Source organism: Dendronephthya gigantea, unplaced genomic scaffold (genome assembly GCF_004324835.1).
Source record: "Dendronephthya gigantea isolate DGI-Jeju-01 unplaced genomic scaffold, DenGig_1.0 000134F, whole genome shotgun sequence".
Lineage (NCBI taxonomy): Eukaryota > Metazoa > Cnidaria > Anthozoa > Malacalcyonacea > Nephtheidae > Dendronephthya > Dendronephthya gigantea.
This window is the reverse complement of record NW_021163144.1, coordinates 169082-187778: the sequence shown is the minus strand read 5'-3', so window position 1 is coordinate 187778 and position 18697 is coordinate 169082. Positions and strand designations below refer to the sequence as shown.

The window sequence follows — 18697 nt, the reverse complement described above, 5'->3', positions numbered from 1 at the left end:
TGGTGTTGGCTACACTTCATTTGTCAACAATCTCAAAGAATTCCAGAAGCTAGAAATTACCCCTGTATGCTTAAATATGGAATGTCTCGATGAAGGTCTTGGAATAGAGCAGACTCTGTTGAACAAAAAAGCTTCCTGGCACAAGTCTTGTCGAGACCTTTTCAGCAGTACCAAGTGAGAGCGTGCCAAGAAAAGAAAATTATCGGCAATAGCAGATGAAAAGGGAAGAGAAGATTGTGAACAAATCATAGATGTAAGTACACATAGTTCCAGCCCAATAAAGGCCAGGCGATCTAGTGGTGCTTCAAGTTGTCTGCCAGAAAACCACTGTTTCTTTTGCAAATCTGCAGATAGCCCAACAAATCTTCATTCTGCTTCCACACTCGAAGTCGACCGAAAGGTCAGAGAATGTGCTCATTTGTTGAATGAAGGGAAACTTATTTCGAAGATATCAATTGGTGATTTGATCGCAATTGAAGCGAAGTACCATGCAAAGTGCTTAGTCAGTCTTTATAATTGAGCGAAGCAATTCAAAGCGCCAACCACTAATCCTGTCCCTGCGAGTTCGCCAACTGGTTTAGATGAACTGGCTTTTACAGAGTTGATTGCCTACATCGACGAACAACTTGAATATGAAGAGCTTCCAGTACTCAAGCTTTCTGATATCGTAAAATTTTTCTCATCAAAACAGCAGGAATTTGGAATTGATTCTGGAAAGGTTAATGCTACTAGACTGAAAGAAAGAGTACTCTCAGCTTTTCCTGACCTGACAGCACATAACCAAGGACGAGAAGTGCTACTGGCATTTAAACATGAAATCGGGGGAGTGTTAGAGCAAGCCAAGAATGATTCAGAAGCATGTCATCTGGCTAAAGCTGCAAATATTATAAGAAGAGACATTCTACAAATACATAACTTTTTTGACGGTACATTTGCCCCAGATTGTCAAAACGATGCCATCCCGCCTTCCCTTAAAACTTTGATAGGCATGATTATCAAAGGTCCAACTACCAAGACAGACGCGTTGCCTGTGGGCAGTCAGGCATGTCTGACAATTGCTCAGCTTATTATATTCAACAGCATCGCTCTGTAAAGAAGTAAACGTATTTGAGTCACTTTAAGTTAGGACCAGTCCCAAAACCGTGAGAACACATGCTTTTACGAGAGAACGATACGAAGAAGGAATATACGACATTTAGTTTATATTTATGTTATTTTTGTTATATTTTTCAAATTTAAATTGAACGAAGTGTATATTTACGATAAATACAACATGGCGCCCAACGTGGGGCAATCTTTAATCGAAAAATGAGCGAAACGAAAGAGAATTTGACACGAATACGAGCCGTACGCGGGGGAAATCGAGGAGTTATCACAAAATTAATAAACGAAGCGGAAGGACTTTTAAAGGAAGAAATCTTAGAACGAGGACGATTGAACACGATAACCAGTCTACTAGAAGAAAAACTGAAATACGTAAAGGATTTGGATCAAAAAATAATCGAAATTTGTGAAGTTGCAGACATAGCAGCTGAAATCGACGAGGCAGAAGAGTTAATATCGAGAGTTTTAGACACTCAGCGACATATATTGGAGAAAATACGCGAAGTCGAAGAAGTTCAAAGGGTACAGGAAATACAAAGTAAGAGTCCGTCTAATGTGCATACGAATACTGCGAACGAGGAGCCAGTACAACAACAACAACACAGTGAATCTGTCCTGGACAGTTCAGCTAGTACTAGCAACAATAACAACGCAAGTGATGTTCAAGCGTCTGTGTCCATCAGTCCACCCGAGACAGCTGAATCTACAGGTACGGTGACTAATCAACAAAATTCTATTAACATTAACAATAATGTACCAGTGTTAACCCAGAACCGATCGAAACTACCCAAGCTTGTATTACCCAAATTTCGTGGTGATGTTACTCAGTGGAGAACCTTTTGGGATAGTTTTAACAGTGCGATAAATACTAACAATTATTTGTCGAAGATAGACAAGTTTAATCATTTAAACTCATTATTGGAGGGACAGGCTTTACGGGCCATTCAAGGACTAACTCTGTCTGAGAGCAATTATCAGGCAGCTATCGATATACTACATCAGCGTTTTGGTAAAACCCAGCACATTATTTCTACGCATATGGATGAGCTCCTCAAAATCCCAGCATGTACATCAGATAAGACCACACAATTACGATTTGTTTATGATAAGATCAGCGTCAATGTCCGAGGGCTAGAGGCCCTGGGAGTCGATTCCAGTCAATATGGCAGCCTATTGATACCAGTTGTCATGTCGAAATTACCACAAGACGTCCGACTTCAAATTGCAAGAAATACAGCACAAGATGTGTGGGAAATGTCAGAACTGTTAAGTGTTATTCTAAAGGAAGTCGAAGCTAGAGAGATAAGTGATGGAATTAAAGTAACTGCTGAGAAGGGCAAGATTCCACCAACTAAGCCACCACCCCATGGTTCTGCTGCAGCGCTGTTGGCTAATGGTCAAACCTTTGGCAATAAAATTCAATGTGTATATTGTTCTGGTAATCATTTTTCTGCCTCTTGCACCCAGACAAGTGAAGTACAGGCTCGACTAGAAATCCTAAAACGAGATCGACGATGTTTTGTTTGCCTCAAAAGGGGACATCGAAGTAATCAGTGTTCTAATCAAAGGGGTTGTAGACGATGTAATGGTAGACATCATCAGTCTATCTGCAATCAACAAATTACGAAAACGAAACCTAATGTGGAAGAACAAGCAGCCCCAACAAATGGAAATGAAGGTGTTCATGGTACCCAAACCTTGCAACAAATCCAAAATCGAACTGAAAATCCAAACCCTAATACCCACACTGTTCATGTACAGAGCACCACTGCTACAACTATTGCGAAGGGACATGTTATGTTACAAACTGCGACTGCTGTAGCAACCAATGTAGACGGATCTAAATCATCGAAGGTGAAAATTTTATTCGACAGTGGAAGTCAACGCTCCTACATCACTGAGGGCTTGAAGTCAAGACTAAACCTAGAGCCGAGGAAGACCGAAACGCTTCACCTCAACACCTTTGGCGAGCGAAGTTATCGAAAGCAGAAATGTGAAGTATCACCATTGGTACTCCGAAGCAACAAAAACGAAGATGTTATTATTTCAGCACTTAGCTTTCCTGTCATTTGTTCGCCGTTAATTACGAAGATTGAAGTAGATCAGTATCCCCATTTACAAGGGTTGCAACTGGCGGACAGTTCCGATTCAAACGATTCCATCGACGTCCTGATTGGTTCCGACCATTACTGGGACCTAGTAGAAGGTGATACAGTCCGAGGAGAATTTGGTCCAGTAGCAATTGATAGCAAGTTTGGTTGGCTTCTATCTGGCCCAACCAACAATGACTCATTCAATGAAATATGTACAACCAATTTGGTAATATTGGGAAGTAGCGATAACCAGTCAGAGACCACGCAAGATCCGCTTGTTGATATGTTAAGGAAATTTTGGGAGACGGAATCGATTGGCATCAAAGGTGATCCAGAGCCTAAAGAATTTATCGAGTCCTTCAACGAGAGTGTACATTTCAACGGAAAACGATACCAAGTCGAGTTACCATGGAAACAAGATTGCCCATCAATACCGAGTGATTATCAGTTGTGTGAAAATCGCCTCAGATCTCTTCATCGCAAGATGTTACAGCAACCAGAGTTATTACAAGAATACGACCAAATTATCCAACAGCAGATACAAGATGGTATTGTAGAGAAGGTTCCAGACGAAGAAATTGAAATTACTAATGATGAATCTGTTAATTATTTACCGCATCATGGAGTTATACGACGAGATCGTGAAACAACAAAGCTTCGAATTGTCTACGATGGATCAGCCAAGCCACCAGATCGTGAGTATTCATTGAACGATTGTCTGGAGACAGGCCCTAACTTTATCCCTCAGTTGTTTGACACACTGGTCAAATTTAGATGGCATAGAATTGGCCTAACTGCAGATATAGAGAAAGCCTTTCTCATGGTGGCAATTAACGATCTTGATAAAGACATGTTACGTTTTCTATGGCTAAAGGAACCAAACAATCTGAGTTCAGAACTTGTACAGTTGCGATTTACCCGCCTGGTATTTGGCCTCCGACCATCCCCAGCAATTTTGAGCTCAACGATCCGACATCACTTGGAAACGCAAAAAGACGTCGACCCTCAATTGATCGAACTGCTAAAGAAATCCCTCTATGTTGACGATTTCGTATCAGGTGCAGACAACGAGAAGGAAGCTTCGGAAGTATCATCGAATGCGAAGTTAATTATGCGAAAGGGAGCATTTAACTTACGAAAGTGGAACACTAACTCGAGTAACCTTAAGAAGACATTTGCAAATCAAAGTTCTCCGAATGCAACTAATGTGAAAGGCGTCACAGAAGAAGACGAGTCTTATGCAAAGACTGTCACTGCAACAACAATTAAACCGAATGACAACACAACTAAGGTGCTAGGTTCCCTTTAGAACACAAAGTCAGATACCCTTGAATTCAATTTTTCCGATCTTGTCAACGAAGCAAAATCACTTCCTCCAACTAAACGATCGTTGTTAAAGATATCAGCAAAGATCTTTGACCCGCTTGGCTTACTAAGCCCTTTTACTATACAATGGAAAGTGCTGTTCCAGTTGTTGTGTAACGAAAACATCGAATGGGATGATGAATTAATCGGCGAACATTTGAATAAATGGAACTTACTAATATTAGATCTTCAATCTCTGAGCAATGTGTGTGTACCAAGATGTTACTTTGAAATAGATGGCAAGGTTCTTTCGATTCAAGTTCATTGTTTTAGCGACGCGTCAGAGAAAGCATATGCAGCAGCAATATATCTTCGTTCGAAATACGAAAGTGGTCTTGTAGATGTCAATTTGATCGCAGCGAAGACCAGAGTCGCACCATTAAAAAGGCAAACTATACCTAGATTGGAATTACTCGGAGCGAACATTCTTGCAAGACTCGCCAATAACATTCAGAATGCCTTAGAATTACCTCAAGATGTCGAAATTTATTACTGGGTTGACTCGAAAACAGTGTTGTATTGGATAAAGAACGCCAAGCCGTGGAAGCAATATGTGCTTACAAGAGTGAAAGAAATTCGTGAATGCACCGCTCAAGATTCGTGGAGACATTGCCCAGGCTTAGAGAACCCTGCAGATCTTCCGTCACGAGGAATGAATGCCAACAAATTAGTAAACGAGAAACGATGGTGGGAGGGCCCCGAATTTCTGTACAAATCCGAAACAGAATGGCCGAAAAAGGTCGAGAACAAAGAAAACGAGGCCTCCATGAATGAAGTCGTAAAGAATCCTACTACGGTAACCCATACGTTGACTAACCTTTCAACCGAATCCGTCCGGTTATTTTCTCATGCCAACATCGGAGCAATAATGGATTGCAACGAATTCCACTCGAAGACGAAGTTGTTAAGAGTTACAACAATGGTTCTGCGAGCTGTAAGGAAGATGAAGCGTATCGAAGTGGCGAATGAAAGTGAACAATTAAACGCTGAAAATCTGAAAGAAGCGGAAATGTTATGGTTGAAAAGCATCCAGTTATCAGAATTCTCTGAAGAAATTCGACGTCTGAATTCAAGTCACAAGAATCCGAATCAACTAATCAACCAATTGAATCTCTACCTTGATGTGGAAAAGATCATTCGATGTAAGGGAAGACTTGAATACTCAACGATTTCAACCGAAGCCAAAGAACCAATCCTCCTACCGTCTAGACACCACTTTACGAAGCTTATAATCGAAGAGGAGCACAAACGAGTTCACCACAACGGTATCAAGTCAACTCTCAATGGCGTACGAGAAAGTTACTGGATATTACGAGGAAGAGAAACAGTCAAGCGTGTTTTGAAAGGGTGTGTGATATGTAAGAAGATTGAAGGTAAGGCGTTCCAGACTCCGAGAGAGCCATCATTACCTAGTTGTCGTGTAAGCGATGAGCCGCCATTTACAAACATTGGCGTTGATTTTGCGGGACCGTTGTTAGTAAAGGAAGGTGATAAAACTGTGAAATCGTACATTTGTTTGTTCACATGTGCGTCTACGAGGGCAGTACACTTAGAGTTATTGAAAGATTTATCCACGAACATGTTTTTGACGGCTTTTCGACGTTTCATCAGCCGAAGAGGAATGCCAAGAAAAATTCTAACCGACAATGCGAAAACTTTTAAAGCTGCTGCCAAGGAAGTAACCAAGATATATCATTCAAACCATGTCAAACGTTATCTCGCGGATAACGGTATTTCGTGGGAATTTATCACGGAAAAGGCCCCCTGGCATGGGGGATTTTGGGAACGTTTAATCAAGAGCATCAAACGCTGTTTAAAGAAGCAAATCGGACGAACTTCGTCGACTTTCGAAGAACTTCGAACTATCCTTGTAGAAATCGAAGCAACCTTAAACAATCGTCCATTAACATACATATATGATGATGAACAAGGTGTCTCTTACCCTCTTACGCCAGCGAGTTTGATTTATGGACGTCGAATCTCAACAGCTCCTAACGACAGCCAGCACGAGATAATGAGTACAAACAAGTCACTGACGAGACGTGCCAAGTACCAAGCTAGAGTTCTTAAGAATTTTTCAGATCAATGGAGAAAAGAATATTTGCTAAGCATCCGAGAATCATCAAGAGCACAGAACAGTGGGTCTAATGTTATAAGTGTAGGCGATGTAGTCACCCTCAAGAACGATAGTACATCTCGTATATATTGGAGGTTAGCCAAAGTAGAAAATCTTCTTCGAAGTAAAGATGGAGTTATTCGTTCGGCAGAAGTCAGAGTTTTAAGTAATGACAATAAGAAAACTGTGGTCTTACGAAGGCCTATTCAGCATCTGATTCCTCTAGAAGTCCAAGGTACAAGCAAAGTCCAAAGTAGCGATGAAGTCCAAGATGCGAGCGAAGTCCAAGTTACGAGCGAAAGTCAAATTATCGACGAAATTAAAAATTCGAGCGAAGCTCAAGGTACAAGCAAAGTCCAAACTATGGATGAAGTTCAAGATACGAACGAAATTAAGAGACAAAGTGACACTCGGCCAAGACGTAAAGCAGCTGTTAACGCAGAACTAATTCGAAGGACTTATCAATGGAGATAAGTACTTTATGTAACGCAGTACAGTGTAAAATTTAGTTTAAGTTTAGTATAAACGCATGTTAATATGTTATATTGTTATGTTTTGCTCACCCATGGTGATCAACCTGGGGACTGTAAAGAAGTAAACGTATTTGAGTCACTTTAAGTTAGGACCAGTCCCAAAACCGTGAGAACACATGCTTTTACGAGAGAACAATACGAAGAAGGAATATACGACATTTAGTTTATATTTATGTTATTTTTGTTATATTTTTCAAATTTAAATTGAACGAAGTGTATATTTACGATAAATACAACACGCTCGAAGTGGAAATGAGTCGACTGAAAAATCTCGTCATATGAGATCTAGGGAAACCCCACTACCAATTTATACCGCACTAAAAATTCATGGAGCAACGAGGGATAAATCTCATGTAGATTTATTTTACAAGTTTGGGATGTCTATTTCATACAATCGGCTACTTTATGTATCTACTGAAATTACTAATAGTGTTATAAAACGGTACGAAGGGGAAGGAGTTGTATGCCCGTCCAAACTTAAAGAGGAACTGTTCACTACTGCAGCAGTTGATAACATCGACCACAATCCCAAGCTCAACGAGTTTGCATGATTCATTTCATGGCACCGCAATTTCATTGGTCCAACACCGAACTATGGAAGAACCAGGAATTGATAGACCCATTGACATCATTGACCCAACAAAAAGTTCCGTGTCGAAAAAGATAGCCCAAATACCATCAAGTTACAGTCAAGTAACACCAATGTACCTACGCCCCAGTGACTTTTACGCACCGGAAACTAAGGGACAGCTGACGGTAGATCCTCAAGTGATGCCAAATAGTAGTGAACCCTATGCTGAACAAGATTGGCTGGATAATACTCTGCAACTTCTCTCTAAAGAAAAACTCTAGAAAGATGATTTCTTATCATGGCGACATATCGCGCTTCAAAATCCATGTTGTCGAGTCACGAGCCAGCTATCATATCACTGTTACCGATGTTTATAGAGAACGCCCACTCCATCGCTATGATAGCACATTCCTTGAAAGTGATCAAAGCAGCTGTAAATCAGGTCAATCCTACACAAATCCCAGTTGTTGCAATGGATCAGCCACTGTTTGCTCTCGCCAAACAAATTCAGTGGACGTTCAATGAAATATTCAATGAAGATCAATTTGTCATCATGCTTGGGGGACTTCACATAGAAATGCCGGCCTTCAAGATGCTTGGAAAGTGGTTGAGTGGTAGCGGATGGGCAGAGGCTCTCTGCAATACAGGTGTGGCTACACAAGGCGTAGCTAATTCATTCCTTGCAGCAAGTCATCTAACTCGAACGCGACGAGCATATCAAGTTACAGCAGCTGGTCTACACATGCTCATGGTGAAAGGATACGATGAATACACTCTTAATGGCGAAGAAAATGATCAGCTCAAATCTTTTCATGAATGGAGAGAAGAGATGTCGGAGAAATGTTCCCAGTTTTTGTATTGGTCTGGAGTATTGGAGTTGCAGCTTTGTGTTTTTCAGCTTGTGAGAGCGTTTAGAGAAGCCAACTTTACTATGTACGTCAACGCCATCAAACAGATTTTACCATGGATGTTTGCAATGGACCATCCCAACAACGCCAGATGGCTATCAGTCTATTATCGAGATATGTGCGAGCTTGCAGTCCAACAACCAGAGGTCCACACACAATTCACAAAAGGTTTTTTTGTAGTTCATACGAAGAGGAAATCGTTTTCTTCCATAGCGCTGGACCACGCACACGAACAAGTTAATGCCATAGTGAAAGGTGATGGAGGTGCTGTTGGACTCACAGAAAACCCTGCAGCCCTCAGAAGATGGATGGTCGCAGGACAAGAGGTAACAAGAATGGTGGAGCAGTTTGAATGCAACGTCTATAATTCTGACTCACACAACCACCATGAGCAGACACCAGGCGTTCAGAGCGTGTTCGCCAAAGATGTTTTGAATGTGATCTGTTCCTTTGAAGAATTAGGAAATCCATTTATGGAACAGGGCAAGGAGCTCATAGCAATTCACACAAAGAACATCATGAGTAACGATGTTGTCAACACCGTGCGCAATGCGAAAAAGCTTGGAACGGAGCAGATCCAAACCTTCATAAAAGAGCGGTTTACCGACCGGAGTACGCCAATTACAGAGCCTTTAAAGAAAAATAAACTGCCCACATTCAGCACTCCAAACACTAAGGTCATGTCCAAAAATAAAGCCAAAGTAGCGGTCTTGAAGGAGGACTGTGCTCTGTTTTCTAGGCTTTACATAGCTTGCCAAAGTGAGATGGAAATCTGCAGGATTTTCTCAAGTTCAAAAATCAGCCGTGGCCTCCATCACTCTCTCAAGTGGGCAATCTCAGAGGGGGGCAGAAGGCAGATCTGGTGAAGTGTTTACACGACACTACAATACAGACCGTGGAACAACCAGCAGTGGATGCAATCATTGTTGACAGAGCCGTCATTGTCCAGATGTTAAAACCACAAATGGCACAAACATTTGAGGAGTACTTCATCACTGTGTTCGCCCCTTATATCATGAGACAACTTGTTGCAGTGAATAGAGTCGATCTAGTGTTGGATGTGTATCGAGAAGACACATTGAAGAGATCTGTTCGGGAAAAGAGAGGCAGTGGACAGCGGCGGAAAGTTCTTCCTGGAACGCGAATCCCCTCAGACTGGAAAGGATTTATGCGTGTTGATGACAACAAAGATGAACTTTTCAAGCTTCTTGCTAACATGGTAATGATAATAGTAATGGTAATATATTAAATATAGTGCTACATGTTATGCAGAAATGAATGTTTAATATTTCAAAATCATCATCATATTAACCATTTTAGGTGGTTTCACTGACGATCCCTGATGGCAAGGAGATCTACACCACACATGGCGAACATGTCCTGTCTTCTGCCAACCGAGTCGAAATGAATACGCTTGAACCCTGCTCCCACGAAGAGGCAGACACTCGCTTAATGGTACATGCCTTGGATGCTACCTTGTGCGGCCATCATAGAATACAGATCAGAAGCAATGATACCGATGTAGTTGTGTTAGCAATTTCAGTAGCTAGCAGTATTTCCATTGATGAGCTGTGGATCGCGTACGGCATCGGAAAGCATCCACGCTACATTCCTGCACATTCCATAGCCGCGTCGCTAGGTTGAGAGAAAGCGTCAGCACTACCGATGTTTCACTCCATAACTGGATGTGACACAGTGTCATTTTTTTGTGGACGAGGAAAGAAGACCGCATGGGATGTATGGAATGTTTTTCCCGAACTGACACTGGTACTCGAAGTGCTGGCAGCATCACCTGAAGACATAAACAAAGAGTGCATGGCAACAATAGAGATGTTTGTGGTTCTGCTCTACGATCGAACAAGCAGTCTTAAAAGTGTAAACGAAGTGAGAAGAGTTATTCTCAAAGAAGTCAAGAAGTCTGGATAGTATTCCACCCACACGAGCAGCGCTCTTACAACACACAAAGAGAGCAGTATTTCAAGGTGGATACGTATGGTCTCAGACTCTTGTGAAGAGTCCAGTATTACCATCTCCTGCTGACTGGGGGTGGCAGCGTGACGGCAGTTCCTGGGTGCCATACTGGACGACACTTCCACAAGCGAAGGATACATGCTACGAACTTATTCGATGCGGTTGTAAAACCGCATGTAGAGGACGTTGCAAGTGTGTGAAAGCCAATTTGACACCCAAAGGTTTGTGTAATTGTGGCGGCAATTGTAAATAGAAATTGAGAGCAAATATAGTCTTGGAATGGCTAAAAAGGCGAGCCAAAAGCACACTTCTATTTTCTATGAGAACTATTAGGGTTAGAAAAAGAGCTAAAGTTCTGAGCATTCATATTACCGAGTTTTATGAATGGTTTTTTGGCTGCTCTTTTAGCCATATCTTGAATATTGTACAGTGGATATCAAACTTGGATATCAAACGTAGATATCAGTTGTTGTAATTGGCATTAAAGTCAATCGGACATGAACGAATTGCTGACGAGAGACCATAAGAAAATATGTGACGTATAAGTATGCTGTATTATTTTCATGTTGTATTATTTTCATTTGACAAATTTGCTTCTTTTTACCAATTTGCCTCTCTTCCATTTGGAAAATTTCAGCGCATGCGCAGTGTTAAGCAATATAGTAACTCGTAGTTATTTTTCCCATTGTCTTATATTTTTACTTCGGAATGTTCCTAAAATATTTAAAGCAAAAAATTAAAACAACGCATTTTCAAGCTTGATACAGATATCCCAGGCATCCACTACGTGTATTTCTTTAATTTCCAGGAAATAGGTCACGTGACAATACTTTACATTCAGTCAGAGTGAAGAACAGGCTGATGTATTATTATGAGAAAAATTTACGAAAAAAAATCTTTAAAGAAATGGTTCAAACTAGGGTTATTAAAGCAGCCTCGTTTCCATGTTGGGTTTTCTATGACATGCGCATTACTCGTCAGCATAAGTGAATTTGGGCTGGCTCCATATCCAAAAAGGTTAGTACTATGCATTAACATAGTGTGGCAAAGTTTCATGCTTTTATCAATAAAGTGAACAATTCAGCATTTTTTTGGTCGTTAACAGCTGGACTTATTAGTTTGAATTCTTTTGAGCTATACTCTAAGGTTGAGACAATTAATACTTGGGGAGGAACATAGTATAGTTAATTAAGTAATGTATAATCTCTTAATGAATAAATTAGTTATGCATGATTTAGAAAACTATAAATACTAGCTGTAAGACACTTAAAATATGTATGAAATATCAGACAATATGGAGATGGTACAAGTTATTTGGTCAGGTTGAAAGCAAGCTACAGTGGCTAAATCATCAACAGAAGCTGAATATGTTGCCTTGAGCATGGTGGTACAGGAAGCAATATGGTTAAATTGTTGGATGGATGGCATCAATTTGTATAAGATGAACAAACCGATTAAGATTTTTTAAGATAAACAAAGAGCCTTGGAACTGGGAAAGAATCCGAAATACCACACCCTGAACAAAGCATATCGACATTTATCATCATTTTGTGCATGAAAGGATAACATCCAAGGAAATTAAAGTCATATATTACATGATTGCAGACATTATGACAAAAGGACTGCCAAGAGTTACATTTGATATATTTATATATATATATACATAGTTAGAGTGTTTAGAATTATGATCATTTATGCATGAATCTGTTTATGATGTCACGCTCACACATGTGTGTGTGTGTGCTCTCTCTTGTTCAACCCTGGTGGTATTTTACAGTGTGTTTTACAATTGAATTAATCCTTTGTTATATTTCTATTTACACAGAGTATGACGTGAATTCTAACACATCTTGTATTCATTCTAGTCCAGTGGATATGTCGAAAAATCATGCACTTTGTGAAGAAAGCACCAAGTTTGGCACATGTATAATTCTTGATGACGCGAAAAAACTGGATGTGGAGGCAACTTCAAAAATTCAAATTATAGCTGTTAAGGACCCATTTTTCATGAAAACGAGGCAGAAAACCAGAAATGCCATATATCTTATGGTTTCTTACTTGTAAATCGGCTGAAATATTTTTTCCGCTCTATTGCAGGTTCCTTATGTCTATTTCAGCCTGTCTAGTTTTTTTAATGTGTGAAACTAATTCATATATTACAGTTTAGACGATGTCAATGGCGAGAATGTGGTCAAATCAATTCCTTTTTTGTCGGAAAAAAGCTGTTCTCTCTTTTTTAATAGATTCATAACATTATTCAACTTAGCAATTATGTAGACAAGGTACCACAGGACTTGCAATACAGTTTCTAATTGATCATTTGCAATAATAAGACCTTGCAACATGTTTTTTGTGTAAAGACACAGCGGCCATTTTAAATTTATAATGTTGTGGAATTAAGCATTTAATTTTTAAATTACTTCTTTACCAAATCTATCTTTCCTGTTATAAGTTAACACCATTCTATTTTAAGTAATAGAGTATTGATCAATTCATATCACATAATCAAGTTCTTGACTATCTGCATCTAATAAGTTATACATGAATTAGTATCTCATGAGTAAGTCACTCTTTTATGCACTCGTCATCACATGCACACAATGCAGTACATTGCAAACCTGCTTTACGACAAGAGCAATTTCCTTGACACCCTTTCTTGCAACCACAGGGTGCAAGTGCATTGCACACCATTTACACATCAGAAAGAGTACTCCACTAGTACTGGTTGCCAACTGTCTGCAGTGTGCATCCAGCCCTACTCTCACTGGGGGAAGGCAGAACAGCCATGGAAATCGTAGCTTGTTCCCAGCAAAATCCTCCTTGGTACACAGCTCTTTTTACATGTTGAAACAAGGCTGCTCGGGTAGGGGGGATCAACTCAAGAGACTTTCTTTTGTGTGAACGACATCTTTCTTGCCTTGTTAACTTTCATTTTTGGACATGTTCGGTCGTAGAGAAGAACAATGAATCGCTCGAGGATGTCCAAGTCGATTTTTCGGGGCCTAAACTCAGCCAATTTCATGAATAGGTAGGAATCTTAGGTTTTTTCCTGCACCAAAAGCTATCCGCAACTCAGAAGTACACAATTTCTGTGAAATCACAATTACGACAACATCCGCATCTACCGTTTGTAAAAGTACTCTTGTCAAACCTGTTTCAACAGCGTCTGCAACGTGAACCATCATTCTTGTATCTGCTTCTTTGTGGTTACAAGGAGCGAGGCTTTTTGTGTCAACACAAGGAGGATTGCAGCATTGCTATTTGTTGCTTATCCTTTGAACAGATCTTTGGAGGGGGTGCTGCTAAATAACTTAAATTAATCTTCCTGATCGTTTCTCCTCAGTCAAGCATTCCTTAAAATATGCATCCAGTTGATCTTCACCCACAGCTTCAATCTGACAAATGGTTACAACCACTGTTGCATCTGCTATGACTCTAGTGTCCAGAACAAGTAGATCAGTACTTTCCTCTAAGAATGGATTTCCCATCACTTCAATTACATTGACTAATGCTTTTACATCATTGGCAAAAGAGACTTGAAATCCATGTCTCTCTTTGTGGTGCCTTGCTTGATCTGTTTTCTCGTCAGTGACAAGTGCTTTATCATCTTCAAATTCTGTAATCATTCTCGCAATCTCAGGTCCTGAAATCATCCAGCAAAGAAGTGCACCAGGGTCCTCTGTTAGCCTGATAGCTCCCCCATCTCCTTTAACCAATGCATTATTTTGTTTGTGTGCTTGATCAACTGCTATTGATGAGAACCTACTTGACGTCTTGTTAACAACGAATCCATCGTTCACGAACTGATGATCAACATGTGGATGCTTTTCTTCAAGGGACAGCATGTCCTGCAGGTGGACAGGAAGCCATCTGTTATAATGTGTGATCTAAAGCAAAACATCAAGCTGACAATTTCTGAATTGCATCTAGATAATTGAGCAGAAAAAAATATTTCAGCCGATTTACGAGTAAGAAACCATGAAATATATGGCACTTCCTGTTTTCTGCCTTGCTTTTATGGAAAATGGGGTCTTAACAGCTATATTTTGATTTTTTGGACTTGCCTCTACATCCAGTTTTTTTCACCTCATATTTTTTGCTGTACATCAGTTTAAATCAGCAAATAAGGTAAAATCCTGTCTGGTTACAACACAGGTGACATACTTACATTTTCCGACGAAAATGCAACTCCCATAGTACATCCGCCAAGATGTGTGCCGTGTGCCATATGTCTTAATGGACAAACTTAAAGTAGAACTTGACCGCATAAAAGAGTTGGATATTATTGCAGAAATTTATGAGCCTACCGAATGGGTAAGTTCCCTTGTGATTATAGAAAGAGCAGATGGAAAACTTCGCAAAAGTCTGGATCCCTCTGACCTTAACAAAGTCATCAAAAGAGAACATTTTCGTATGCCAACTGCTGAAACAGTAATGTCTGAAATGTCAGAAGCAAAGTATTTCTCGAAGCTAGATGCATCTAACGGCTACTGGCAAATTAAAGTTGATGGGGAGAGCTCAAAGCTTCTAACGTTCAACACCCTATTTGGCCGACACAGGTTTAAACGTCTTCCATTTAACATACTTAGCGCAAGTGAAGTCTTCCAAAAGAAGAGCGCAGAAATTATCCAGGGTCTGGATGGTTGCACAAACATTCAAGATGACGTTTTAGTTTAGGGCAATACTAAAGAATAACATGATACGCTACTCAATGCGGTTATGAAGAGAATACAGCTAGGAGGACTAAAACTAAATGAAAAGAAGTGCTTATTTGGCTCAACTGAGGTAATTTTTCTTGGACACTTATTCTCAGACGAAGGTATCAAGCCTGATCCAACGCAACCTTGTACCCAGGGTCTTTACCCTACTCGTGGGGAGAAAAGACCCTGGTTGGGGCTGGTCACATGAGCAATTAAAATTCTATCGCCACAGGGGGTGTGGGAGAGTGGCGTATTACATGCTTCCACTTGTAGCGTTCTTTTATTCAAAATCGCTATTATGTTCTTGCTCCGACCATATCGCTTTTTTGTTAACAAACGAATCTAGTTCACAATTAATGTAGTTTTGCAGTAAAGACACAAACTGTGTACCATTTTATAAAGATTTAATTTGAGTATTCTAAATAGGAAAAGCATTAGAAGTTAGAACCAAAACATTAAACGTCATGACAAAAGAAAATATATTTATGCTAAACAATAAATTTTGACACCAGGCTATTTGTAGTGCACAATTCCATGTCCCACAAACCTCTTAGATGAGGCAAGAAATCCTAAAGCAACTTTGTTCATGTGAAAATAAATGTAAATGTTTACAGCAGACATTGTAGAGTTTGCTGTAGAACAAGCGTGTTGATAGTTTGAGACAGAAAACAGCCCTGCAGTGTTAAGATTGATATACAGGCTTCAAACTTCCAAGGGCATGCAGAAAGTTATGCGCTTTTAACAATATATTTTAATCTCTTTATTTAAGCTAATTATGTTTGCACATCACATATACATTGTGTCTTAAAAGAAGGGACCTTATTGGCTATTAGATTAAACATATTTATGATAAACTCTTGTGCTTGACAACATTTTATTAGTTTGGAAACATCTTGTTTTCTTTATACACCCTCGGGTATTCAAACTCTAACAAATAAATCCTTTTCAATAACTTGCAGTTTTTTTTGTTCACTATGTTTTTTGGACTATGTTTATTTTATCTACACTATTTTTAATAAGCAATAAACGAACAGTCCTCAAGAAAATGATCCTAATATTAGTGAGGTTGCCTGTGTTGAAAATGTTTTTCCATGCAATGTTATATTTTATATTTCTGAATCTTCGTCAGCTGATTCACCTGCTAAGGTATAGTGTATAAGAATGTTTTCTTGTGTCAGTTCAGTTTTTTAATGCTTGTGCTTTCATGGAAACACCAAACTTGTTTGCAGTTTTTTCTATTGTCCAGGAAGACGGTGCGAGAGTGAGTAATTGGAGGGTGGTTGCCTTATTTGAAGTGGAGCATTTTTCTTTGACTTCTTTTACAATTATGTCAAGGTCTACACAGTTTTGACACGTTGGAATCTCACTCGGGTTAACATTTAAACGTCGAGCAACGTCAATTTTAATGGCCGTCTGTGCTTCTTGAATCTTCCTCTTAATGTATGTCACACGATCTTTCTGTGCTGTTTTAGTTTTCATGGGAGTGCAACCAAGGCAACTAAAGGTGGATGCAAGATTATGTATGCTTGCAAAGTGCATCGAACAGTTTGGACACAACTTTTGACCAGGTTTGATATTTTTTCCAACAAGTTTGTTAATTTTGTCAGCACTTGCCACATCTATTCTTCGCAGGGACTTCTTTCTTGCTGATGTTGGATGCATATCAAAAGGATTACAGCAAGCTTTTTGCAAGAATTCATATTTGTGCAGATAAAGCATTTCATGATGAAAACAGATTATGCTTTCACTTTCTGTCTTTAAACTGCTCCTTCTGATAATGAGATCAACTTCTGCTGCAGAAAGCGCTGTCAATTTCATTCTCCCAACTTTTCTTGCGTAAGTTGTCTTGTTACATTCTTCAGTCAGGCCAAGAAAGACACCAACGGAACAAGGTTCCAGCTTGCTCGCCATCCGGATATATATTACAGTAAATATAATAATAATTTTCCTAACTTCGCTATTATTTATCTTAAGTGCACTCAGTTAACCTACTCGATAATACCCTCAATGTTTACAAAATGTATCCCTTACGTCATTAAATTTTTGAAGACAAAGCGTCTTCCCATTAGGAAATGATGACTGTGTAACTATATTGTGTAGTGTAACAACTAAAAATAATTTGATATGCATGCGTGACAGTTAATATGTATAAATAGTGCGAGCAACCAAGAGGCATTTCTTGATTTAATTACAACCACCTTTAGTTTTTAAATCTTCAAAAATCTGCACGATATTTTATATTACTTATTTTTATTTACTGTTCTTTAATTCATTTCTATTCATTGTATATTTTGATAATGTAATTTAACTGTCATTTACATTTTATGCATGAAATCGACCCTTTGCTACAGTAATTATTAACTTCTCACCGATGCGTTAGTAAAGATACCCCCCACTTCAGGGACGGAAGTAATTAGTATGCAAAGGCCTGCTGAAAGTAATTAGTATGCAAAGGCCAAGTGCATCATTATGTATTCATGACGTGCCTTGCTCCTTTAAGACCTTAACCCTAATTAATTATTCAACCCGATTCGCATCCGACAATCACCTGAAGATTATGTCACTGATTATGTTTTCACAACAACTTGGAGTTAATTTACTCCAGTCGCAAACAACTAAAGTTTTTTGAGTTTTTTAGATATTTATCACTTTAAAATACAAAATGCTAGGATGGCTGAGTTGGTAAAGGCGTTAGACTTAAGATCTAATGTGCATTGCACTCCGTGGGTTCGATTCCTACTCCTAGCACTATGCTTTTTGTATGTTTGCAGTCATTAAATTCTGATAAAGTTATAGTTTAATCGATATTAATTTTTTAGCAAGCGATATCATTAGAATAACTGTACCTTGTGTAAGACGAATTGACCTGGGCAGCTATGATATAAACCTCTCATGATCTGAAGCCATGCTGTCGTGGTTGTCAACCAAATTGCCAACATTAATTCGTACACCTTGAATATTTCCTTCAGCCGATTTTCTCAAACGCGTAGGTGTTGGGCGGAATTAAAAATTGCACGCGGTAGGACAATCAAAGGAGTCATTAAGCGGGCAAGTTCCAGCGGCACGTCTTTAATTGACTGAACCCATTGTCAGTTAATGAGCTTGTCCAAACGCGTTTATGCATACATTACTGTTAATAGGTTCGCCTCTAAACAAAGGGTAGCTTGCACATAAATATCGCACATGGAACAGAATTTGCCCGAGAAAACACAGCAATGGAGTGCTACATGGAGTGCCTGCGATGCAAAGATATCTCAATCTGTAAGTGAAAATGTTTTCTTTTGTTTTAAGCCATTAAGGTTTTTTCCTTTCAAAATCGTACTTGATTTTCGTGTG

The 18697-nt window shown here is 39.4% G+C and overlaps 1 protein-coding gene and 1 non-coding gene across 2 annotated transcripts; both read left to right on the top strand.

Annotated features, from left to right (window-relative positions):
* Window positions 1–1308: 1308 nt before the first annotated feature.
* LOC114536361 lies at window positions 1309–7152 on the top strand. The gene is made up of 3 exons (XM_028557723.1): window positions 1309–1689; window positions 2215–4488; window positions 4597–7152. Exons 1-3 carry the CDS (start codon window positions 1309–1311, stop codon window positions 7150–7152), a joined length of 5211 nt encoding a protein of 1736 aa, XP_028413524.1.
* A 10873-nt stretch (window positions 7153–18025) lies between these two features.
* On the top strand, window positions 18026–18109 carry Trnal-uaa. Its single transcript has one exon. It is a non-coding gene; the product is annotated as a tRNA-Leu (tRNA).
* The last annotated feature ends 588 nt before the right edge of the window (window positions 18110–18697 follow it).

Bases quoted from the DNA above. Each gene is read 5' to 3' on its own strand.
- LOC114536361 (XM_028557723.1), top strand. From the start codon at position 1,309: ATGAGCGAAACGAAAGAGAATTTGACACGAATACGAGCCGTACGCGGG. The intron at 1,690-2,214 runs GTACAACAACAA...GTTTATGATAAG, and splicing joins ATACTGCGAACGAGGAGCCA to ATCAGCGTCAATGTCCGAGG. The intron at 4,489-4,596 runs GTGCTAGGTTCC...TCGTTGTTAAAG, and splicing joins CGAATGACAACACAACTAAG to ATATCAGCAAAGATCTTTGA.